Source organism: Manis javanica, chromosome 5 (genome assembly GCF_040802235.1).
Source record: "Manis javanica isolate MJ-LG chromosome 5, MJ_LKY, whole genome shotgun sequence".
In the NCBI taxonomy this organism is placed as follows: Eukaryota; Metazoa; Chordata; class Mammalia; order Pholidota; family Manidae; genus Manis; species Manis javanica.
Window position 1 is genome coordinate 143,184,999 of NC_133160.1, and position 27,432 is coordinate 143,212,430.

General features: G+C 42.9%; 1 protein-coding gene across 10 annotated transcripts in view; it reads right to left on the reverse strand.

Moving 5' to 3' along the window:
• The window catches only part of TBC1D1 (TBC1 domain family member 1), a 213,526-nt gene that overhangs the window by 123,463 nt on the left and 62,631 nt on the right, over positions 1–27,432 (reverse strand). The window contains exon 1 of one of the 10 annotated variants that reach the window (XM_037002630.2): positions 22,653–23,087. The exons of 8 other annotated variants lie outside the window; for them this stretch is intronic. In XM_037002630.2, the coding sequence (XP_036858525.2) occupies positions 22,653–22,682 (30 nt within the window). In that variant the 5' untranslated portion in view covers positions 22,683–23,087. Of the gene's footprint in view, positions 1–22,652; positions 23,088–27,432 lie in introns of those variants that run through there. One more of the 10 variants, XM_037002632.2, reaches the window with a different exon arrangement.

The following is a 27,432-nucleotide window of genomic DNA, read 5'->3' on the forward strand; positions in this document are numbered from 1 at the left end:
TAGGCATTTTATGGAACTGGTAGGAAAAAAGAAACTTGCTGTTACTTTAAACCAGTGGCTCTCAAGTGAGGACATTTGGTAATGTCTGGAGATATTTTCAGTTATCACAGATGGAGATCAAGGGTTACAACTGGAATCTAGAAGGTAGCGGCCAGAGATGCTGCTGGATGTCCTACAATGCACAGAAGAGCTCCCCACCTCAAAGAATTATCTGACCCAAAATGTCAGGAGCATCCAGGTTGAGAAATTCTGTTTAAGGAGTTCTTGGGACAAAAGCCTGGAATTGCTGGTGTCACCACCAAATAAAGGCATGCCAGATAGTTTCAGAGTATTAAAGACAGGGAGGGGAAGAATGGAAGAAAGAGTGAGAATGATGGTTCTGATATATTTAAGGACCTGGATTCAGCTATGCCTGAAGCCAGTAAATGGGGATTCTTGTGCCAATAAATCTCTTTTTGTGATTGTGCCATTTTAAACCGGGTGTCTGTATCTGCAACTAAAAGTCCTATTCACACTCCTACGTATGAAATCTTAAGCCAAATTCTATGGGAAATACAAAAATGAATCACACATATATCCTTTGCTTCAGGGAACCTACAATCTAGACAGAGGGAAGAAGACATATGCAAATGCCTAAACAAAATGGAACGCTAAGCACTACAGGAGTAGAAGTGCTAAGGAAGTTAAGATAAATACAAAAATCACAGGAGACAGTGTATTTCAAATACATTTTTAAGAGCAAATAGGATGATTTAAATATTTACCAAACTCTTCTTCGAAACCAGCCACCAAAGACTCTCAGAGAGTCAAAATTGACTCAATTGCCCTGTAAAAAAGGCAATATATGACATTTTAAATCATATCAAAAAAGGGCCAGAAAGAGCCAAAGTGAAATTCACGTTTGAATGACTTATTTATACCTTATTTCCATGTATCCTCTGCTCCCTGCTATGTAGAATAAGAAAGGATTTCAATTACATATAACACAAAAGGACTAAGAAACAGAACAAAGCCATACAGGCAATTTGCAAAGTATCTACATACTGCCTCTAAAGGTGCCATTCAGGGATGATTTTGCTCCTCTCAAACAGGAATTTTCTGCCCCATGCACCAAAGCCCACATATGCAGCCGGAATGGTGCCAGTCCCCTGTGTCTGTGGCCCCTGCAGTATCATGTGGCCTTGCTCCTTCTCTGGAATTCACATTCCTCCTTTGCATACCCGTAAGCAGAATCCACCTCAACAGAAAACACAGCAAAGGAATTTTCTGGGTTTCAGCCAGATCTCCAAGGGCAGGACTTATTTCTTAGGTAAAAGACAAGACTTTCTTCCCCCAAAGGAACTGAATGGAAAAAGGACAGCTCTCTGTGCCAAGTGTAGGGTTTAGAGCCACAGCAACAAGAAACAGAATCTTGCCCAGGGAGGCTGCAGTTGTGTCTCAGAATGCAGGCAACTTAGCTCAAGGTCAGGAGAGACACACACACGGCCAGCAGAAACACAGGAGGGGCACGCTCACGGCCTCAGCCACACGCAGTAGTCTCTTTAATCAAATCGGAAATTTATTCTCAGTATAACGTGCAATTCTCAAAACTGAGTATAACTAGCCTTGAGCAGCACTCTACAATCTGGCTCTGTGTACTTGAACTGATTCCATTCAGTGTGTTTTATCAGAATCAAGGCAGCTACTGGAAAACGCAGGCTTTGCTCTAAATTCTTCCCCTCACCATGCACTTGTTTTAAGAGGAAAATAAAGCACATGTTTTTCCCTCCAGGATGCCTCCCTCTTGTACTCTGCTCCCCAGTCCCTGGGTCCACTGCTCCTGGGAATCAGCACCAGTCACGTGCCTCAAGGTCAGCCCCGCTGCTGTGTCTGGGTGAACAGAAAGGTAAGTGTTACAGGCCCTTGCTACTGAGAAGGAGACAGAGAAAAGGAACATCTTGCCCCCTGCCTCTTCCTCGCTTCCAGCGAACAAAGTCAGGCCCTAATCCTGGGCCCCATCACAGACCCAACCAGGCTGTGAAATCTTGCCTTGGTGTGAAAGGGCCAACCTCCAGAACCAAGGGAAAACAAGTACTAATTGTTTCACCCCTTCTCAATCACCAGCCTCCTTATTAAACACAAGAGGAGGATGTGTTCTTTAGTTATCCTTTGTTTCTAGTAGGAAGTGTAAATACATCCCCAGGTAAAAAACAAAATTGCCCATAATCCCAAACTCAGAAATATCCAATTAACAATTCAGTTTTTCTCACATGTAATTCTTTGTGTATACTAAATGGCAATTTCCTTTACAAAAAAAAAGGGGGGGGGAGTGGGGAATCACAGTGCTCTGCAACTAACTTTTATGGTCATGGGCATATTGCACTGACAAGCAACCTATTTAGAACTATATCATTTCTTTCTGACACCCGCAGCAATTTCATTCACTACAGACCCAATATACAGTGAGAACACACACACAAATTTTAACCTATTTCTCTACTGAGAAACTTGCTCATCCTATTTGCTCTTAAAAATTTATTTGAAATGCACTGTCTACTGAGATTTTTGTATTTAACCCACTTCCAAAGAACCTTACGTGAGCTGTCATACATTCTGCTCAGGACCTCGCCATTTGGCAAATGTGTGCTGAGCAGCCCAACATTTGCATAAACTGCCCAGACTCTTAGGTGTGTTTAAGAGAATCCAAGGTGTTTGTATGTGTGTCCTGGAGAAAAGGTCAGCAGAGGAGGAAGGCATGAAATTACAAGAGTGAACTCAGTGTTGTTGCAAGACCAGAGAGAAACATTCCCTTGGAGGGAGAGGGGGGAATCTGGGAACAGAACTGAAACAGAAAAACCTTTAAAAGGATAGCAATGGACTGTGCTGCTGCTGGTCACAACTACTAGGAGACAGGCAGCCCTAACTGCTGTCCCAGCTGAAGCCATGAATCTGCTACACTGACAGATCCTACGGGGGAATTCTGTGGCTGGAATGCTGAAGTAAGCACTGAACTCGGCAGCCTCCTGCACAGGTCTGGGCAAGTCACCTACTTCTCAGAATCTCAACTTCCTCTTCTATCAAAGTGAGACATTACCAGATACCTTGTGGGTTGCTTCTAGGATAAAAGTAATGAACGTGAAAGTTGTTAGTATAAAGCCTAACATATTAGCGCCCGCTAAATCCTAGCTGTTACCTTAACGTATGCAAAGTAAAGGAAGGTCAGCTCTCTACAAAGGTAACAGTACCTGAGAAGCCCAGGCCATGTGGGGAAGCCCCGGGGTCTGACTGGACAGCACCAAGAGCCCAGGAGCACTGAGAAATCAGACACCTGAGCAGACACTGTCCGGGAGGGGACTCACCTAGACCTCACTGCCCCACATGAAGCCAGGCAGGCAAACTGCCCAGCAGAGACCTTCCCAAATCCCTTACCTACAAAACCATATGCACATTAAACGGCTGTATTAAGCCCCTAAAAAAAAATGTTTGAAATACATTAACAGTACTAAAGACAATGAACTTTTGTTCCAACTGCCTTTCAGTGCAGAACTGCTAATAAATAACAAGAATTTATTCTCTACCAGCAACGGCTAAAGGCAATCACATTTAAAAATCTGACTTTTCCAAAAGTCATGTAAGCAACAGAACTCTCCTCCAATTCACCCCACCCTCTACTCTCCAGAAATCCCAAATATGTGAGAGCAGCAATGCTCTGATAATAGGAGCAGAACACTCCTTTCTTCCTTCTGCCTGTCCTGAGGTAGCACAAGGACCCCCAGGAACAGACTACCTGTTCAACACCACTACAAAATGCACAGGTCTGTAACTGGCAAGCGTTTTTGCTGCATATCTAGGACAACGCTACGAATGTCAGAACATAAACCCCCTAAATGCTTGAATGTCAGCACCAAGAGGGCAGAATTGCTCTCTGTTTTGCTCACCGTGTAGCATAGTCCAAAGCGTCTGGGCCAGTGCCTGGCACACACCAAGTACTCAAATTTGTTCAATGTATGAACGATTGTAATTAATAAAAAGTTAGTGATTTCAAGGTTTTTAAGTCATGGGAAAGAAATACCCCAGGTACAATTGGACGAGAACTGTGACAAATCTGTAACATCTCCAACCCAACGTCTGAGCATACAATGCATGTGACAAATACTTGCGCATGAAACAATAGCTGTAAAAATAGTAAACCAGAAACGCTGCGATTAAGTCCCCTTCTGAATTATAAGATTTTTCTAGACAACTGAAGGCTGACCCCTCTAAGTACTTAAGTTATTTTTATTTTCACCATTTGAGGATGGGAATAGTTTAGTGTGTTTTTTCAAAGGCTAGAGAACAGAGTTTAACCCCTTCTATTTTACGGGGAATATTATACAATGACCACAAGAGCTACTGAGGTTGTGTTAAGCTCCATGCTGCTGTGGGCTGGGCAACTGGCAAGACTACAGGGTAAGCATGCGTCTTGAGGGACAGACGGTGTCTCAGCTTTTAACGGAATGCCCCACATCCCTTCGACTCCCTACGCCAGTGCTGGCACACACTCTCTCAGCGCCCCAGAGACCAAAGCAGAGGTGCCTCAATGGCGCATGCAGCAGACCCCAGCTGACAACGCTGCTGAAGCCTATGGATCCTTCTCAGAACGAGGTTTTTAAATGTGTAAAACAGAACACCAGGGAATACAAAAGAACTTAGCTCTACTATGAGTAAGTTACCAAATAATTGTGATACAGTGTCATGGGCTTATTACCATATTTGACAAGATCTAGAGGCAAGACAAGTAACGGCTATAATTCAAAGTAATGATGAACATTTTTTAGGCATATAACAACTGTAACACATTATGAACATAACTGATTTTATTGATGTCACTGTCTTAGGAGCTACCAGGACTCCTGGGGCTTGTTGCCTACATTCATAATGGAAGAGGCATTAAATTTCAGTCATAAGTTGGTAAAAATAAAGATTTTCACCCATCCAAGCTCATGGATCCTCCCTACTTCATAGTCAGATCCCAGGACCCTTGGATTAAAGGAAGCCCAGGGAGGTGGGAGGAAGCAGCCACAACTAACTCAAGGGTAACTACCACCACCAGTCGTCTCTCTTGGGACCACGGTGTGGTGTGTATATACTGTACACGTGAGTAATGCAACAAAGCCAAAGTGGTGCCAGAAACTATTACCACCAAAGTCTACAAAGAAAAATGAAAATGGCACGATGTAGCCAATATGGAAAGCAAATTCTAGTTGAGCAGAACTCAAGTGTCCATTAGTTAGAGTTATGGAATTAATTTCTACATCATGTGAATTTTCCATCAATATATAAACATTACAACTCTTCAAATGTTACAAATATGAGATTTCAGTCTGATGTGATTTACTGTCTAGTAAGTCCTTGAATGTGGCAACTGAATCTAATATACAAACTGATGGAAAATTATTTTCAAGTATCAACTTTCTATTATCTCAGCCAATGGGAGAAGAGGAAAAACACGACAAAATAAATACCTTTGAATCCTCATTTCAAGAAACTTGTTATTTGGGATGCAGTGCACATGTAACTGCAGAGGAGCCTTACTCTAGAATGTTCTTCCATTGACTGTCCAGTAGCATCTGCTGATTCTTTCGTATCCAGTTCAAACATCTCCTCCACTCCCTCTTCCAGGTTCCCATGGCACCTGGTCATCTGCCTCATACAGGTCACCATGCTGTCTGTGCCCCACACCACACTTTGGGCTGGGGGTATGATACTGTGTGAGTTATTCCTGGGGATCCTGCAGGTCTGGGTCAGAGTTCACTAAACACACATACTTAAATGTAAGAGGCAAATAAATGGCAGTTTTCTGTTTCTGCCCCTTAAAATGTAAAGTGGATAATTTACCTCAATTTAAATGTATTTACTTGAAAAATGGAGCAAACTACTATACATTAACTCTACAATTAAAATGAAAGAAACAAACAATAAAATTATTTTCTTATCTTACCAAATGTCAGGTAGAGAAAGTATGACACCAGTATTTTAAACAATCCAATATACACTGTCAGGGGGAAAAGCTAAACTTCTGACACCTTCACTTGAATCTAGTTGTTTAAGTTAATATCTCAGGCACTAACGCCACTTAGCAAAGCCAGCCATGTGCCAGACACCTTGCTTTACATAGATTATCTCACTGTATCCTAGCAGCAACCCTCTGAGAAAAACATTTCCATTTCACAGAAATGCAGACTCTTTAGCATCAGGATCTGTGCTAGGCACTGAGATTGCAGACGAAGGGGCACCACCAAGAGTGAGGACAGAGATGTAAAACTATTTAGAAAACAAGGTGGTGGGGGCCATGGGGGCAAACAGGAGCCTCAGTTCACCAGGTGAACAGAAGAGGCACCGCCTGTTCTGGGGGATGGGCAGGACAGAAGAAGAAGGTCAGAGAACACTGGCCAAAGCAGAGGAGCCCCGGGCTGAGCCTCCATGGACTGGACGTTGGTCAGGAGAGTTGAGGAGGGAGGCGCCGAAGGCCAGCAGCAGACCCTGAGACAGACAGGTGAGGCTGGGCCAGTTTCCATTCCTAGCAGATCACACAGTGGCTGTGGAGAGGATGGTGTGACGGGCAAACAGAAAAGGACAGTGGGCAGGATACTGAGTGAAAATGGCTCAGCTGCCTGCCTCCATCCCCCAGGCATGACCAGCCCCTGGAGGCAGGGAATGTCTCCTCAGCAGTGCCTGGCCCTGCTCCTCACTCAGGCTGAAGCAACTGATGGCACAACCAATGAGCCACTGGGAAGGAAGAAATGAGGACCCCAGCTCGGGTGGAGATGATACACATGGAGTGATAAGGATGGAATAAAGTACCCACAGGGTGGAACCAGCAAGAATTGGAAACCGGTGGGATGTCAAAGGCAAGGAGACAGATGGCAGAACCAGCCACTGAGACAGAAAAAATCAGGTATCTGAACACACACAATTCAGTACTCATTCATATGTGTTCCTTCTCTTTTCAAGGACGTTTATTCCTGAAAAAAAGACTGGAAATTGTGCAGAGAAAACCCAGGGTGGGTGGTGGCTCAGGGGATGATTCCCTCACCCATCAACTCCCAGTCTACATCAGCATTCTGGCCAAAAAATTGGGACAAATTAAAAAAATTAAGTGTGTGTGAAGAGCTGTTATTTCTTTTACTTATTTACAGTAAAAGAGACACAATTTAACAGTGCTTATCAATAACAAAGATCTGGAAGGCCTGAGGTAATCTCTGAGTAGCAGGAATGCTGTAGCTTTTTGTTTTGTTTTATTGCTTAACAGTGTATATTTTTTCTATAATTTTCATATATTCCTTTCATAATGTAAAAAAGGTTCTTTTTAATTTTTTTTAAAAAATACATTTTTCTTAAACTAAGAAATTTTAGAGGTTGCTATCTATTCTAAAGGCCTATTAGGTAAGGTCTAGGGGCAAAATTATTTGGAAAGAGGAAAAATCTTCATTTTAAATATATGATAAATTATTTCGATGTACAAGTGAACTGGCATACATTTCCAAGTGCCCCCAAATGCTTCACAATATACAAAAAGCTTTAAGTCATGAAACACAACCTGAAAAATAAACTTCAATGTCTATAGGAAAACTTCAGATGTCAGTCTAAAATCAGTAAAACAATATCCTTTCATATGCATACATAATTACTTAAGACAAAAACTTGTAGCTTGAATCAAAATTACAATAACAGTGAGAACTGGTATATTTTATTAAGTTGTCAGTTCAAACTTGAGTTTAGATAAACCACTTATTCTTGTTAATCAGATATTCTTGCTGCTTCCTAGGAACTGTAGTAAAATGACTATGACTGATTCAAATTATTCCATATTGTGTCTACCTTGACAATACTGATCTTTTAGGTAAAAAATCATTTATAGCACAGTACTACCTTTTGCATAGATGGTGCCTTTGCTCAAATTATTAAAAGCCAAATCTCTGTCCTCTCCCACCTCACAGACAAAAGCCAATGGGTGGTGAACTTTGGTCGGCCAAGTGTGGGCTGGAGCTCAGCCCCTGCTTACACTGTTGTCCGGGTGCCTTTGTGCAGTGTGCAACCCACGCAAACATACATAGTAGCCCAGTCACAGTCCTGTCACCATCACTCATGAGATCTCTGGTCATTTCCAAATGAGTGTTACAAATTTAAACTCATAAAGCATGCTTTAAAACTCAGTCACCAAAATGGTCTCTGGTATATCCTATAAACAGATCAAATATTTACTGTTTTTAAGTATACCATACTAACTTTTATAGCATTAACTACATTTTTTAATAAAAACTATTATATATGTTCAAGAACCCTGAACTTCATTCACATCAGTGGTACAAACAAGTCTTTCCTCTCATAAAATCCAGTCCTTTTCTTAAGGTAAATTATTCCCACCAAGCAGACATTCCTTTTCTTTAACCTAGATCAATAGGCAAATCAGGCTAGGAAAGGATATTATTCAGAACTGGTCTACTTTCCACTTAGCGTATTTTATAAAATTTCTGCAATACCAAGTGTAACAACACTATTTGCTGCTCCTTGGCTTCTTCAGAAGTTATAAAATGGTAACTTCAATAAATGTTTATAAAACCCAGAATGGATGTATCCTAGTACATGATACCACCAAATCAGAAGTGGCAAATACGCCTTCTTCCTGCTTTGAGAGATAAAGAAAATCAAAGAAATACACAAGACGGAAAAATGCAACAGTATAAAATTATACATATAATGAAGCTGTCCAAATTTGAATTCATAACCAGTGCCTAGCTCTCAGCTAACATTTGTTCTCCTCCCTGACCTGCCCACACTTTTACTGTGTGAGAAAGAAGATCTGATCTTGTTCTAGCACCCAACCATTCCTCCAAGGCCATTTACTTCCATGTCACACTGAAGGGACTAAACTGCAGGATTCTTAAAATCACTTCCAGTTTCAAAACTCTTACAATTCTATAAAAATAAATTAGAATACAAAGTGAAAAATACAAAAACAAAAAAAAATCTCCAAATCAGGAACATGATGACCTATGTAAAATATGTACTATATGTAAATTGCAAAAAAGAGAGAGAGAGAAAAAAAACAAAAACCTCAGCAGGTAAGTAAGTACTCACGGGGTAGACCCAGCTTGCCAAAAGTTCATGTGAAAAAGATTTAAGGATTTTAGTTGGCCATAAGCCCAGGATAAGCAGCAGAATGGCTTGGATACCAAAAGAATGACAAGGAACAAAAAGTCTATGGCATCCGGAGAAATGTCGCCCTTAAATTAAGAGAGGGGTCACAGCCTCTTTATCCTTTTTGCCCATCAGCTACACAGGATGTTCCATTTTCAGTCTTAGGAGACTTTAAAAGCAGGAGCGATAAGTCACAAGATTTCTACAACGCCAGGAACTGCGTCTCTCAGGGCAGATATGGGCTTTCCACTCGGGATGGGGAAGACAGGAAACATGCCAGTGCCTCTGCACATCTGTCGCGGGTCTGGAGGCAGAAGCTCTCTCGTAAGTGGAAGGAAAGAAGGCGAGGCACAAAGTGAGAAGGATTCTGCCTGGAATCAAGAGCTCCTTCTTTCAGTTAGAACCATGTAGAATGGTAGGACTTCTTGAGGAATGCTGAGCATCCCTTGAGGAGAAGGTTTGAGCGGCAGATGGAGGGAGCATGTCCACGCTTCTCAAAGTCAGACTGTCAATCCCCGAGTCTAGGGCTTTATTTAAAGACAGGCACTGAGACCCTGCCTCCAACTTCAAGGGCTTCCTGAGCAGCAGCTCCCACCAGGCAGAAGTTTGAAGGCAGAGTTCCCTCCCTCCGTGCTCAGGCTTTGCTATGTTGGGGGTGGGGGAAGCTCTAATTTCAACTTCATGAGACCAAATATTTTACAATCAGGAACATTCCTAAAGAACAACACCGAAACCAAGACTGATAAAAGATAAAGACTTGGCTGCAACCGCAAGAGCCACTGCTGGGAACGTATTCAAAGTTTCGCTATTTTTCCCATGCCAAGGGAATGGCATTTTCAAACGAGATTGCATCTTGATTTACAAGGATAAAAATATAAAGATAAACCCTAAAGGGAGGAAAGGGTAATGAACTCATTAATGTACTTATCTCCTTTAGAACTTGTTTAGTAAAATATACTTCCACTGCACAGACATCTTGGGGAAGCCTCTTTAAGGCTCTCCTCTCCTCTTCATCCCTCCCTTCCTCTCCTCTCCCCCTTCCCCACCCTCTTCCCTCCCTCTCTTCTCCTCCCCCACTTTTATTGTCCTCCTCTCCCCCTCATTCCCCCTCACTCCCAACATTCACTCCCCCAGAGCTAACAAAGATTTCTTAACCTCCATCTGAGCTCTGAATTATTTATCCCAAACTTAACTCGAATTTCCAATCACCTATGAATCACCCAAGAATAACCCAGATCTCAGGTACCTTGACCTTAAAACAGCCAAATCAAACTCATTATCTTTGCCCTAAAACAGGCCTCCTCTCTCCTTGTTTCCCAACTGCCTTTTGGATACTAGTTTTGAAAACTGGAAAGTGGCTTCTCTCATCTCTCTCCTTTTTCCATGTTCAATCAGCCATCAAAGTGTATATTCTCTCACTAGAAGCCCAAAACCTCAAGTGCTGGTCTAGGCCAGTACTTAACTCAACCAGACAAGAGCCGAGACCCTTCAACCCATGTCCCAGCCTTTCCCAGAAAATATCACCACCCATCCCACTCTCCACAAACAGCCTGATCTTCCAGAAGCACAGCTCTGATGGTATCAGCCTACCAGTCACACACCTTTCAGAGCTTCCCTCCAATCTACCAACACCCCAACCTTCAGGACCCTCCAGGATGGGGCACCAACTGTCTCTTCCTGGAGCTCCCTATTCACCAACTGGGGAGGCGAGAGGGGCAGGGGTAGTCACGCCACTCCACTCTCACATATCCTGGGCTCCTGCCCATTTACATTTCCACCTCTGTGCCTTGGCTCATGCAGCTTATTCCATCCACATGTTCTTTCTTACCCCCTGGATGGAGCCCTTGAACCACTCAACGTATTCATTTTGTCAGGAAACAGAGCCCCAGAGGGCTGGAATGACTGGCATCTGACAGAACCTCCTGTCCCCGTTCAGGGCTCTTTTTAGACCACAACAGGTCCTCAAGATTTGCTTTTAACTGGGAGGAAATGTAGTCTTTGGTTTGAAGTTTCCTTATTAGACTAAATCCTCAAATCCCAGTCAATTAAAAAACAAAACATAGCAGCCAGTGCTCACATTTCCAGTGACTGAGGGATGTGTCTTAGACTCAAAGCCTTACAGGTTTGCACTTCCTAGTTCAACATCAGGCACCATGTGGGTATGAAGGCATGGGCACACCTGCCCACCCTGGGACCTGCACGAAGGGCATGAGGGCAGAGTTACCCTCTCCCCACAGACAGGAGGCTGGCAGTCTCCACTGCCTCTGTTTATTCAATCCCAATTAAAGCAAAAAAATTGTTAGACCTAAGGAACCTTCAAAATCTAGAGTGAGGTGCCCCATGACACTGTGGACCTTTAACACCTATATCCAAACCACAATGCTGACTCACAAACTGGAAACAATGTTTCTGACAATATTTCAGCTTAAAGTACATAGTCTTTCCTGAGTAAAATCAACTGGGAGATTGTCAAGTGGGATTTACTGCATTTGCAACTTAATTACCTCTGAATACCAAATGCTACTTAGAGGTTTTACATCTCCCTCAGCCCCTTTCACTGCGAGACTAATGTGTAAGCACCTTCCAAAACCTGTCTTCTCCATGAGGGCAGGAACTGTACTCTGCTCATGCTGGCATCTCTGTCCCAAGTGCCTGGCACTGAGAAGATGCACAGTTAATGTACTGTGGTCAACAATGGACTGGAAGGAGAAGCTGGATTTATTGGCTGAGAACATTTGAAAATACTACAGGACTACCTAAACAGTGTGTGTCAACAACAAAACAATTAAAACAGAATTGTATGCTCTGGTGGTCTGGAACACTGAGCTCCTTACTTGGGGGAAAAACCCAGAGATCACAATCTCAGCTAGTTTAGACACTAAAGAATTGACAAAATCAAACCCTGGTATGATGTTCTTACAGCTGCACTAATATCGGGTGGGACAGGCTCTTGAAGGGCTGCCTTCCCTGAACCTCCAGGGTAATATAAATCCCTACGTATTACCTTCCTATATTTTTAAATGTAGGAAGAGAATGCCTTCCATGCACCTAGAAACACAGAAATACAGCTATAAGAGAGTTATGACTATAATAGAAGCATGAGCAATATTTGGCACTCATTCTATAATTAATAATGAATGCACAAGGAGCCAAACACATTACTCACATGCTTAAGTCAAATTCTACAATTAAATCTCTAGTATTTTAATTTTGGTGTATAAATTATGTGTGTAAAAAAACCAGAAGCCTGACACAATAGAAACCATCACAATAGGCCTGTGCAAATGCCTCTGGGCAAATACTGCCTCAAAGATCTTACAGCTTATTTTCACCTAATGACTGATTTCCTTTGGGTCCACCCTGTAACAAGAACTTCCACAGAATACCATTTGGCCAATTCTCTGCCTTCCATGGTCTACAATTATGAACTCCACTAAACAAATAAACTTCCTTCCTGTTTTTAAAGTTTTCCAAAATTGGAGAATCTACGTCTCTGGTTGGCACACTATTTTCTGAACTATAATAGCCCTGGCCATGAAGAAATTCTTCACAGTATTTTGAGACATGAAAAGGACTTCAGAAACAAATGAGCAGCCACTGCCTACCCCTATGCTAGGGAAGGGGAAATCAAGGCAGAGTTTGTGACCCTGGGCAAGGTCACACAGGATGCTGGTGTCAGAGGCCCAGGGAATTCTCTCAGCCCTATTTTCCCCTTATCTGATCTAAATTACTGGTGCCCCGACAAAAGCATTTGCTCTTGCTCTGTGCTATGGAACCAGGGCTTATGTTTTCTTCATGCAGCACATGAAAAAACAAACCTCCAAAATATCATAGTGAGTACAGGGTGATTCAAAAACCTCTGGACTAAGAGTCAGGTTGTTAACACCTCGATCTTAGCTATGACTTTGACAAAGCTACCTCACGTCTGGGGCTCATGTTTCGTCTTTAAAAAATGGGAACAGAAGCAACTACAAAAGTCTTCTCCACCCCAAAATTCAATGATGGCGGCGATTGCTTCCCTTTACTAAGTGCTAATGTGAGCCCAGCAATGTTCTAAGTATATTTTGTGAAGAAATCCTCCACGGCCTGGAAGATGAATATTATCCCATTCTGTGGGTGAACACATTCATGACCTTGTCCCGGATCATACCTCCCCCAGTAACGAGTGGAGAAGGGATGTGTCCTAGGCCGATGGCTCCAGGGGTCCCTCTTCCTTATGAAAGGTGGACAATCTAAGATGACTGACCTGACTTGCAGTGATACAGACATAGATTCCAAACTGAGAACAATCAAAGTGATCATTCAACATGATGACCTCATTTTACAGATCAAGGACTGAGGACCAGGGAAGTATAAGTCAAGAAATCTAATGGAAATATATAGCTACGCCCACCCCATTGCCTAGATAAGCTCATCCTAGAGTGCTGTGTGTGCATCACTTACATCATCTCATCTGGACCAAGCAGGCCTATGATGCAATGCAGTTATCATCATTCCCACGGCATCTGGCCACGGCTAAATGGCAAACTCAGGGAGAACCTAGGCCTCCACCCAAGCTGGTTAACTTCCCATCTCGTGTACTGTCATAGGCTAGAGAGAATGGCCCCAGTGCTGGGCGTCTCTGGAGAGCCTATTCTGAACTGACTATTACCAAACTTCCCAGAGAAGCTGTGTAACTACAAAACATGGTTCTACGGTGCTCTGAAAAGAAAATCAGATAGGTAGTGACAATAATATTCCAAAACTCACAACTCAACAAGAAAATATAGAAAATTCAGATTTATGGTCACCTCAGAACTGACCTCTTTCAGTGTATCATTTCATTGCCTCTAACCTCCCCTGAGTCGTGATCTATCTTCAATCTTCCTGCAGTGATTTTTCTCTTATTTCCTGTTTTCTTCCCTTCCTATTCATGGACATCATGAAATTCTGTCATTTAAAAAAATATTAGTTCCACTTTTTGTACAGCTTTAATATTAAACACCTACTTTTAAAAGCGGGTTAGAGGAATAGTTTACATCTCTCACCAAGGGAGAAAAAAATTCAATTTCTTAGTGAGATAAGATTTTTCTTAAGTCCTGACCACCCTTGTTTTGTATCTTGAACATATCTTATAATCCCTTTATTACAGAGATAGTATAGGTACAACAGATAAAACATGAATTTAAAGCCAGACAATTCAAGCTTTAATCATAACAGCTATGACAAATTACCTAACTACTGTGAACTTCAGTTTCTTCATACTCCTTTCCCAAAAATAGTGGGGGGAGGAATACCACTACCTCCACAATTATTTACAAGTTGACAGCTCCCAACTCAATGGCTAGCACATATTAAGTGATCGAAAACATAATCACCTCTTCCTTTCCATGGCTGTATTAACGCACATGTAATTTTCCCTCCTGTTAAATCTGCTTTACAAATGACATTTCTCTGAGCACACTCAGAATCTCCCTTGCTAGAGGAGAAGTTCCATTATACACACCTACCCCAACTCTCCTGAGTCAGCAAGTCACCAGAGCTCAATACTGGGAAGCTATGTCACCACACTGGGCTTCAGCAACTTCCACTCTCTTCAGATACTCAGGCCTGGTTTCTTCCTGCACACAGATCACACGACTGGTGGGGCCAAGTGTTTGTGACATCTGTCAGAGGCTCTCCACCTACCCCAACAGACTGCTCAACTTCAAGCTGCCTTTCTTTGCCCATTTCCTCACAGGCACCTTAGCTTACTCTGAAATGTACATGGACACACTCAAGTGATTAAGTAAGGTATTCTGAAATACAACACATTGATAGACTTGTATACTTTTGATTTTAGTAAAATACTGTAGAGAAAAGCACACACAGATCAGCAGGGCAACATTCACAAGGTGTGCAAAATCTAGGGTCCAAGACCTTGGGTTGAAGTTCTGTCACAACTAGCTGTGGGAGCTTGCTCAAATTAAGTTACTTCACTGCTTTGGTTCCCAAATTCCTCATGTAGAAAAAAGACTTAAGGAATTACATTCTGGTTACACCAGAGTAACCACCACACCAGGTACAATTACTAATAGGTACATGCATGTCCTAAGGTGTGCTGGGATAAAAGAAAAGCATCTTTCTTAACTCTGCATCTCCTTGTGTCTGGATATTTGATGCGATGACCCTTCCTCAAGGTTAAGTGTCACTGGTCTCAAAAACAAAGCAAACAGAGCTGGAAAGCAACCCTGAATAATTCCAAAACATGCTGTAAAACTACAGTAACTATTTCCTCACTATTCTTTTTTATAATCCACCCATATCGATGACCTACAACTCAATCATCTTTCTTTTAAAACTTAGCTCAGCTCTCATCTCTAAGAAGTCTTCCCCCTCCCCAGCTGAGTGATTTACTGAACATACATCTGTATCATCACCTTACAGTATCTTCAAAGGTGCACTTCTCCCGGCTATAATGCAACTGCTCAAAGGCTGGGCTTCTGGCCTATTCTCTGAGTCCACCATGCCTACCACCACACATGCCCAAAAACCACTGACTTAAACTGCAAATTTAACTATGTTTTAAACAGTTTACATTTGCAGACGGTCTTCACAATTTCCTGCACAGATTCTGACATTACTCAATTTTAAAACAGGATCTATTAAAAAATAAATACAGAATACATTAATTTTAAGGCTGAGAAAGAAAGGCTCAGCAAAGTTAATGGCCAAGCTCAACCAAAGTAAGTGAATAAGGCCTATGAGTTTAATTCCATTATAATACATGAGAGACATAAAAATTAATATGAAGTACTAAAGTACATGAAAACGAAGGACATCCTCTTCTATCACGTCTTTGTTATAAATCTAACAAAATAGTATGAACTGCTGGTTCATCACTGCAAATAGCAAAATCAGAAACAGAAATAATGGAAAAATTAAAGATACTTAACTTTAAATTCATAACTATAGCCAAATAAAGTTCTTTTTTTAAAATACCATTAGGGACATGCAAATTAAAGCAAAGCAACACATGAGTTGCCACTACACACCTATCAGAATACCCACAACCTAGCACAATGACACCACCAGATGCTGGACAGGATGTGGAGAAACAGGAACTCTCGGCATTCATTGCTAGTGGGAATCAAAATGGTATAGCCACTCTGGAAGACAGCTGGGCAGGTTCTTACAAAACTGAACACATTCTTACTATATGATGTTTACCCTAAGGAGCTGAAAACTTACGTACACACAAAAACCTGCACAATACTGTTTATAGCAGCTTTATTCATATTTGCCAAAACTTGGAAGCAACCAAGACGTCTTTCTGTGGATGAATGGATTACCTGAGGTACATCCTGATAATGGAATATTATCCAGAACTAAAAAGAAATGAGCCACTGAGCCATGAAAAAACACAGAAGAAACTTAAAATGTGTATTACTAAGAGAAAGCTGATCTGAAAAGATATATACTTATTTTATTCCTACTAGATGACATTCTGGAAAAAGCAAAATTATAAAGATCAGTGGTTGCCAAGGGTTGAAGAGATGAATAGGCAGAGCACAGAAGATTTTTATGGCAGTGAATCTATTCTGCATACTACAAATATATGCCGTTATACATATGTCAAAACACACAGAATGTGCAACACCAAATATGAACCAGTGTAAACTATGGACTGGGTGATGATGTGTCAAGGCAGGTTCATCAGCTGTTAACAAACATTTTCTAGATGTTGCTGAGGAATGTTGATAATGGGGGAGGCTATGCACATGTGGGAACAGAAGGTATATGGGAAATCTGTGTGCCTTCTGCTCAATTTTGCTCTGAGCCTTAAACTGCTCTAAAAAAATTAGGTCTATTTAAAAAAAAAAAAAGAAAAGGGCAATCTGAATCTAATTTTCAATAGCAATCTGATTCCTAGTCTATTCTAATATCCTACTAGAATTTGGAGAAAAGTTAAATATACTGAAAAACAGAAAAGGCCAAAGTCTTTTTTAATTCAATAAACTGGATTTTGAACATGTAAAACATTGAAAGTTTTAAGAGGGTGCAAGAGCATGCAGTGCAAATTTTTCCTTCTATTCCTATTCCCCAGACACCCAATTTCCAGATTATTGAAATTTTTTTTTCAAGTTTTCTTTCATGGGACATTATTTTCAGTATAATCTTCCCACATACAAAGGACTAATCTGCAATCAAGGCATTTGTTCCTGAAACTATGAGCAACTCCTCTAACGGTAGGAATGTAGAAAACACACATATTAAGAACCTTGTGACTCAAAGTGTGGTCCCCAGACGAACAGCATCAGCACCACCTGGGAGCTGTTGGAGATGCAGGCTCTTGGGTTCCATCCAGATCCAGCAGAGCAGAGCTGTATTTTAATAAGATGCCCAAGTGATTTCTATGTGCTGGTATAAGACAACATCACCCATTTTCATTGAGTTTACTGACTAGTAGAGGAGCTACAACATTCAAATAACTACCACACAAAGCATCACACAGAATGGACTCTGCGGCTACGAGTGTTTGGGGGAAGATAAGCTTTGGTCCCCTAAAGCATCCCTACTGCCCCAGGATAAAATGCCAGCTCCTCTGAAAGGGTCTATATACCATAAGAACTGTGGCCTCTGCCCACCTGCCCAGTCTTACCCTCCATTACTCTCTACAGCAGATTCTCCTGCCAGCCTGACCAGCACCTGTGACTGAGGGTCCTCCACCACACCTCCAGGTCTTCTGCACTTTCTACTCCAACAGACTGGTGCACCGTCCCCTGCCTGGCTAATTCTTCCTTGGCCACCTTCAGGCTAGGGCAGGAGCCACATCCTCTCCTCCCATGGCACAGCCAGCTGGCTAGTGGTCTATCCTCCCCTGCCAGAACTCCTACAGAGCAGAGGAAATATCTTAGGGGCTCCTTTTTATCCAATGAATGAATGAGTACCAGAGATGCTTCAGGGAAGATGGGAAGGATTTAGACAGTCAGAAACAGAAGACCAAGACTGAGGCACATACAGGTTAAGGTCAGTTTAAAGAATCTGTCTACAGGAAAAAAATACAGTTTCCTTTTTCCTCATTATGAGATCAGCTCTGGGCTTGGTGTCCTGGTGTGTATTAGATGGGGTTTCTATCTCTGCTTTTCTCCATTCTCTCTTAGTAAAATCAACCTGTGCCCAAGTTACTGTCACTCGAAGCAATTATAGCTCCCAAAGCCACTGCCAAACAAAACTGCCCCAAAGGAGTTCTGCTGAAGTCTTGGTTAGACTATACCAGCTTTCCTGGTAGAGGCAGCAAAATTTCAAATTTAGGGAATGTCTGACTATGACAAGGAGTTAATCCCTCTTTATTAAATTTAAACATCTGCTGATTGAAAATAATATAATTCCACAAAAGAACTGAATTTATATTTTGAAATACTTCATCATATTAATCTGGGGCAAACCAACTTCAGACTGACTAAGCAAACAGCCACTCTGCTGCCTAAACACTATCAACAGTCAGAGCCACACCTTACCAGAAGGCTACCACACTCGGGAACAGGAGGCCAAGTTCAGCGGTCCAAGGCACCCAAGGTGGGCTGATCCAGTCTGCAGGAAACCTCAAAGGTAAATAAGCCCAGGGATGGGACACAACTGTGCTGAAAGCAGGGGTCAGAAGCAGCCAACCAAAGGACACGTTGTGTTTGTACTCAAAAGAAAGGCAGTTAGTTACTTGCACCAATCTCAGACAAACAAGATAGCAGAGCCACTGGGCCACATCATTTCAGAAGATAAAGAACAATTATGCATCCACTGGTGTCCCTTCCTTACTACCAAAGTCCAAGCTACATACCACCTCCTGCCCAAACCACAACAGCCCCCAAGTGGTCCCTCCGCCTCCAACCAAAGCATACAAGAGCTGCCACCACTCCTTTTTCCTGGCTCTAATGGCTTCCCACTGTGCCTGAAAGCAAATCCAGGCCCCATACTGACCCCCCAGAACCCCAGGAATCCTGGTCCAGATACAGGTCCCCAACTCAGGACCCACCTCTCCGCACCAACTCACTGTACTCCAGTTATACCCGCTTTCCACATGCTCACCTGGCGCTGCCTGCAGCCCTCGCTCCCTGATGTTCCCTCTGCCCAGAACAGGCTTAGTGCCTTCTGACCACTCAGGTGGAATACCACCCAGCCCCTAGTACTCTCCATCAAACCGCCTTGTTTGTTTTTCTTCCTAGCACTTACTACCACCTGAAATTAGTTTGTTTATCTTTTTGCTTGCTTCCTGTCTTTCTTACCTAGAATTTGGGCTCTGTAACAACAGGGAGCTCATCTGCCTTGTTCATTGCTAAATCTCCAGTTCTTCAAACAAACCTGGCATATAGGTGCTCAATAAATATCTGGGTTGAACACATTTGTTAAATGGCTATAAACCTGTTTTAGGCAAGGCCGAAATATGAAAAACCTGGGTCACATAAAATATTAGTGACTGCTTGTTTTACAAAAGGATTGCTTCCCTAAAGCATTTTTAAATACAGGCTTACAAAGCTTCAGCATGCACACTTTTTAAGGATAAGTCTATTGTGCAAAGTGAACTAATTCCTCCTTCATCATTAAAAAATAAGTAAGGGTATGAACAGGGCATGGTACACAGAAGGTACCCAATAAATATCTGCTGAATAAATACATGAGCACTGGAAAATAACTTAATACAATGTATAAACTTATGAAACTGCACTGGGATTTGAGAACACAGAAAATTTGGATATATTTAGGTCCCATTTCCCATTTTATCTGATACACTGACATATATATTTAAAAGCCACAAACTTAAGATACTATTATCTTAGTTATTATCTTTACAGGCAGGTGCCCATCTAAAATAAATTCAGTTACCTGGCAGTTCAATATTCTTCACCAATTGATACATGGAGGCATGGAAACAAATGACATACTCAAAACTGCCAGATTGTGAGGACATTTATGGATTTAGTATGAAAATCACAAAGCTTAAGAATTTGTTTTTACTTATAATATAAAAACTCAAGTGTCCCCAGAGAAAGACTAATCAAGAAATCACACCTTTATAAAACCTGGCCCCATTGGCAAGACAATGCACACTGGCCTTAATGATCCAGGTCATGATCAGTTTAACAACAAAAAAACTGCATTTTTTTTTAAACAGATAATCTCTTGAAATAAATTCTTCCCTGTTTTGACTTATTCCCACACCTTGAAATTGCTCACTCTTACATATTCAATATTTATACAATTCTAATGCATCATCCAAGAAAAATTTCCTGCTCAGGTATCCATCTACATCAAGTTCCCTACCAGGTATTGAGCTGCAGTTTGCAAAGTTCAAAACAGAAAAAAGTAATTAGATGTGCAAGTGTTTGTGTGAAGTGTGTGCTCCTATGAATTTGTGTGTGTGTTCTTGAAGGGTCAAGAAACATCAAGTATCAATGCACTCTGGGATTACATATACTATGTGTATTATCTGCTCATCTTGTTTCTGCTTTTAAAACACTCCCAAGTTTATAATGCAAAGTGTTTTTAATGCCTTGTCTCTGAACCATAAATCAGGTAGGTTCCATAAAGTCATTCTTACCTGTAACACCAAGAAATGGACTTTCAAAGAAAGATTTAACATTCTAAAAGCTCTCACTGAACACTCCCTATAAAAATCTATTTCAGGATGCAATTTTTAATAGCATACCACCTAGAAGAAATGAAATGTAAAATAACTACAATTTTCAAAATTATGCTGACAACTAATTGATAAATTTGCTCCAAATACATTTCATAGTTGGTGGTTGTTCTGTAGTTTGACTTTGGAATAACATGATTCAGAATTTAGATCAAGGTATCAACATACAGTTCACAGATCTTGAGAAATTTGAGAACTACATAAGCTTTTAAAAGTACTGCGAGTCGGAGAAGGCTGACAATCCTCATTTAAAGTCCTTGATGATTTTTCGGAAATAATGCTTCAGTCTGGTGTTTTCACTGCCACCTCGGCAGGCCAACGTAAACAGAAGTCCAACTTAACTTCTGTAGTGAAAAATTTTGGAAAAGTAAATAAAACTATAAAGCAGTACTTGCAATAAGCTAGGTTTTTGGGGTTTTTTTTTTTAGATTTGCTTCTTAATTGATTTTGGAATTTAAAAAATGAGTCTTTTTTCCTCCCGTTATAGGCCCTTGGCCTATAAAGCATAGCAATATAAAAATGGATGCAAATCCTCAACTAGAAAGAGTAGTAAAATGTATCAGACAACACACCTTTAATTACTTTTTAAACCACATGACACCATATTTAAAATTTACCATTACTTATAAAAGCCAATTAGCTATCATTTCAAACCCAGAAAATCTGGGCATTATCAATTGCTCAGTCAAAAACTACAAGGACTCACAGCTTTTCTGAAAGTCATTTCATTTTGCCACCAGCTGGGAAGTAGATTCTGGTGAGGATTCCGAGACAGAATAGGATATAGTGCCTGCTAATAACTAACGTTACCTGGTTTCTATGTCTCCATTTTATTACCACTTAAGTGACAGGAGGTGAAGCCTTGTGCCTCACAAATAGACATTTTAAAAGTGGACATAAAAAAAGCACTCCAAAAACATTCCATCACAACTGAAGACAAAACCACCATCTAATGATTATTTGTAAAGGGTCACAAAATGGCTAAAGGGTATCCCATGACCTTATCACTCAGCCCCCTCAGGAGCAAACCCTGCTACAGGGCTGGCAAAGGGAAGAAGGGAAGAGTCCGTAAGGGAGGGAGAAAGACGCCCCTCTCACCCGCTGGCCTTCAGAGGCTGGGAACGATGCATCATTCAAAACACCCAGGTACCTGCTACTCCGGGAGGGTATAAAAATAATTCCATTACTGTGTCAAGCTGCTTGGTACTGCAGCAATCTACTCCAACCCTTTCATTTTAGAAATACTGTATGTAACTGGCCTGTATTTGTAACGCTCATTCTAAGGAGATCAGTGTTCTGAAAATAAAACTTTTAAAACTTAGACCTCAAAACCTGCCCTTTGAAACAAGGGAGTTTAAAACAAAAGACAGACACCCTCTGTGTGCACCAAGCTCAGCCTGTGGCAGCCTCAGCGCACTATCCCGGCAACCGAGCCAAACCTGTACCCAGGAGGATGCCACACAGGTCCCGCGGCCAGGAAAACACCGAGCGGCAAATCGCGGCGTGCGGAGGGCTGCGCGGCCAGGGAAGCCGGGCGCAGGCGGGAACACCTGGGCGCGGCGTCCTGCCTCACTCTCCCCACCAGTGAAATGGGCGTGAGGCCACGGTGCCCGTTCGCCCACGGGGACCCAAGACTAATGAATGAGAACCACCTGGCAGACGACCCGGGCCGCACCGGCGCGTTCCCCGGGTTGAGGGCGCCCCCTGCCCGGCCTTGCCCCCGCCGCGGGCGCCCCCCGCCCTCACGACCGGATGGTTCCCAGTGTTCCCAGAACCGCGGCCCTGGTGCCGGCTCCCGGGCTGCCGCCCCGGTAACGGGCGCTGGCCCGACACCGCCTACCTTGGCCACCCAGCTGAACAATGGTGACATCGCGGGCCGGGCGGCGGCTCCTCGCCCGTCGCTCCCGCTCACTCCGGCCGCCGGCCCGGGAGACAGCGGGCAGCCGGGGGCGGGGTCGAGGCGCGGCGGGGCCGGGGCATGGCTTCCCCCGCGGCGGCGGCGGCGGCGGCGGCGGCGGACTCCTCCCCGTTCGTCACCGCCCGGAGAAGTCGCGCCCGCAGGCGGCCGGCGGAGGACGGGAAGTGGGTGTGGGGAGCGGGGGCGGGGAGGGAGCGCGGCCGGCCCCGCCCCCTCGGCGCGCGGCGGGAAGCTGGGACGCGCGGGGGTCGCCCTCCTGCGGGAAGCCCCCGGCCGCGCGGTTCGCGGGGGAGGAGTCTGAACCCTGACGCCGAGCGACGCGGCTTCCCAGGCTTTGGGAAGGTCCGTTTCGCACGACTTTCAGGAAACTAGGAGTTGCACTCTGAAGTTTGATTTAAAAGTCCCAGAGTTGGAGCGAACACAAAGCCCGCCCAGCTTTCCAGGGGTTTCTTCCGAAACGCTCGAGATTGCTGGTAAAAAAAGGTCTAGTGTTTCCCCAGTCCCTAATACCTTTACAGAATCAAAGGTAGTTTCCTTGGAGTGAGAAAACTCAGCTGTTGGGACTAGAAAAGAGGTGAGGGGAAAGAACCTTTAGGTCCTGCCAGCCGGGAGGCTTAAGCAACGGGAGAAATGTTGATTTCACTGCGTTTTCTTTCTCTCCCAAGGCAAGACAAGACAGTGTAGTCAGTTTATAGTTGCAAAGGTTAAGCTGACTTTTCTAACTCGGACACCCTAGAGTTACACGTTGAAAAAAAAGGTCCAAAGGTCTAGTATATATGTACATATGTATGTGTGTGTCATTTCCAGCCGCTCACTGAGTTCCTCAGGTCAGCCACTCGTTCGAAAACTAACGCTTCTTTTGTCATATTAATTGCGCATTTGCTTCATGATAGGCCAGTAGCGCATTTTAATGATGTTCTTCAAATGCCTGGCATCTGAGTTAGGTGGACGTATTATCAATTGCTGTAAAATAAATTACCCCAAAACTGAAAGGCTTAAAGCAGTTTCTGTGGGTCAGAAATCCAGGCACATCTCAGCTGGTCGCCTCCAGCTCAAGTTCTGTCTTGAGTTTGCATTCAAGCTGTTAGTGGGGGCTGCAGTCATCATCTCAAAACTGGACGGAACTGAAAGATCCACTTCCAGGCTCACTCACATAGCTGTTCCTAGGATTCAGTTCCCTGCAAGCTGCTGCACTCAGGCCTCAGTTTCTAGCTACATGGTGAGGTCCATAAGACTGCTCACAAAGTGGCAGCTTGCATCCCCCAGCACAAGGGATCCCAGAAAGAGTACCTGTCCAAGAAGGAAGTCGGTCATTTTATAAACTAATCTCGGGAATGACATCCTCAAACTTCTACTGGATTCTGTTAACTGAGCAACTTTAGTCAACACTCTAGGGGAAGGGATTACACGAGGGCATGAATACCAAAAGGAGAGGATCATGGAGGAGGGAGGAGATGTCATTTTTTGTTTCTCATCCAGGTAGGGTGCATGAATAAGGTAAACAATAAAGGCATGGGGAAAGTCAAGGGGAATGTGATTCCAACAGATCCTACTTGGGTAATTGAAAAGAACCTTAGGAGCATCTTAAAAGAAGTGCTGTTCTTTCATTCTTTTAAGCAGTGATGTTCCCTGAAGAAATTAAGACTTGTAGATAGGGAGTGCATTTGCAGCCATTTAACCAAATCTTCCCCTGTCTCCAAATCACTTCCCCAAGTGCGTAGAAGAGAGGGAGGCTGAGACCTCGGTTAAAGTGAGAGCCCTTCTGGCCTAGACAGTATTGCTACTCAAGGGACCAGCAGCTTCAGCATTACCTGCAATTCATTAGAAATGCAAAACCTCAGGCTTTGCCCTAATCCAGACCTTCTAAGCCAGAACCCTCATTTTACCATGGTTCCAGGTAGCTAGGGTGCACATTAAAGTTTGAGCTGTATTAGTATATGAGATTCATTGACATGAGTCTTAAAATAAGTTAACTGACCAATAATAGCCCTTTGAGACAACAGCTAAAATTGGCCTGTGCCCTTGAAATGGTGTGAACTCACTCAGCGAGAGAGTGACCTGGAGAGTTCCTAAGCAACAAAGTGGTTTTGGTAACAGTGAATGGGCATTTGGGACCAGGAGGGATAAGCTGGGGCAGTGATAAACATCATCACACTCCCTTACTCCATCCCCAGACTGAGCTCTGTGAAAATGCCCAACACTTAGAAGCAACTCTGGGGAGAGGGTGAGGGAACTCTGACACTGAGTAAAGAAAACTGAATTACCTCTAACTTACTGAGATAAATTTTCTGCCACTTGGATCCAGTCGGGAGGCAAAAAAATATATATGTTACATATAGGAGAATAAGAATGGTACTTCTGGAAAAAAAATTTGAAGTCAGTTCAAATTCTGGAGGTAACAGTTATAACAAGAAACTCATTGTTTAAACCTGGATCCAGTTCTCCATGTACACACATCAGGGTACAGGCTGGTGCAGAACCTGGTTTGAATTTGCCTAAAGCTAACACATCTTGTTGACTCATAGAGGTCTCCCTCTGCTCCAGGTCTCCCTGCTCGATCCAGGACTGTACAGAATCATTACTTTCATGGGCACTTAAGGGCTTTCCATTGGGTTAGACTTAGTAAAAGTAATGGGTGGAGCTCTAACACCAAATATTTTAAGAAATATATTGAAAGATCTTAATTCACTGCCAACATGTAGCTTGCTAGTCACAATTCACAAAGAATTTCTCTGTTATAATCTGGAGTTTCATTAAGGGAAACTGTTAACATCAGATAACATACTGATTCCACACTCAAATAAACCAAAATTTTCCTTAAAATACCATACTCTGTTCCATCAAGAAAGACAAGAAACAGTCCTTGCCTGGGGGAATATACAGTATGTAGATCAGGCATCATGATCTTTAACATCTCCTCAGTGGTTCTCTTTCAGCCTGAACTGAGAACCTCTGTAGACAGAATAGTCATTGCTCAAAGAGGCTGCTGAGTCCCAGCCCTGACAGTCTATCAGAGTAACCTGCGGTGCCAGGAAAGCTAGGTAGGGAAGGAGGGCAGATGATTTGGCAGCTCTGGGAGCAGGGTTAAATTCTCACAGTCCTCAAAGGGCAGGCAGGTCACATAAATGTGGGAAGAGGGCAAGGTGTGAGAGACACTAAGGAATGAATGAACTGGCATCATAGAGAAGGCATGCTCAATTTTTAAAACATCCAGCCAAGCAAAATGACAGCTGAATTAATTCAGCCAGAGGTCATTACTGGTGTTGTTCTTTGGGTTTACTTAAAGTTTGGAGGATGGGTGTACATGTGTGTGTTTATTTTAGTTGCTAGATCACCAATTCATTATAAAAGGCTATAGCTCAGAAACAGCCAGGTGGAATAAATGCATATGTATTCTAGCAAGTGATTCTGATTGCCAGCAGGAATTGAGAACAACTTCCATAGTTCTAAGTGCCTCATTTTTTAAAAAATGATATAGCGTTGTGGAGAGCAACAGGCTATCCAAATAAGGCTGCAGAGATCTTAACAAATAGAATCTACAGAAAAATCGAAGACTGTTATCTTTCTAAGTAACTTTAAAAGAGTGATTCAATCTCTCACCATCCCAGTTTCCCTAAAACATTAAGGGAGGAGTTGAAAAGAGCGGGGTTGGGGGGAACCCAGGAGCTGAAAGAGTTGCTCACCTCCTAAGCCTGACCATAACCCCTCAAATAAACTTTGACACTCCTGCCCTAATCTTCTGCCAAGTTCCTCCTTTGAAGTGGAGCGAGATGTCAGGACAGCAAAACCTCCTGAGAATTCAGGAAGAGATGCCAGACAGGTTGTTCTCCACCAGCTCAAAGGTGGAAGGCAGGGAGATAGGAGCATGCAAAAGCATGACCTCTCTCTGCTAACCTGTTCCTCCCCACCAAGAGATCTGATTAAAAATAGAGCCATTGTAGTACAAGGAAATTCAACTTGGCTTCAAGTGAATCAGAATCATTTGGTAGTTGGCAGCTACAGTTCTGACACCAATTATAATGCATGTGTTTCTCCCAACCCTGTTGTCACACATTCTGTTACCCCAGCAACCATTCTTCCGTACTGTGGTGACCAAGGGTCTTTCCAAAGTCACTTGACTGACAGAACAAGACACCTTTCTTGCTCTCCTCATAGGAAATTCCAAGGATTTTATGAGCTCTGTACCAGGCAGAAGGACAAAGCCTTAATATTAATTTCTTCTTATAAATTACAATAGCATAGCAACTGATCAGGAATTTTATTCAGTTTGCAAATACTCATTAGCATCTGTTACATAAAGTAACAAGTGTCCCCACCAGGAATAGCAATGGTGATCAGACCTGAAGCCTGACCTCAAGGGGCATCAAGGATAGGAAGGGAGATCAGGCAGGTAAAACAGTGGGAAAATGCCACCGAAAAGGCCCAGGTGAAACTCCCCAGAGCTCCCAGAGGAACAAAAGATAACTTCAGGCCGCAAAGGAGGAACCAGCTTCCTGGCTGGAAGCTTTCAGGACTTTTACAGATGATGATGAGGAAGTGCGCCTCTCAGGAAGAAGGTCCAGCTAGACAAAAGCATGGAGGATTAGCACTCATCTCTGGAAATCAAGCCTTCCTAGGCCAGACAGGACAGAAATCAGAGCTCACATTTTAAAGAGATAATTTTAATAAGTGATCGGTTGGGGTGCACAGTCATCCCTCACCA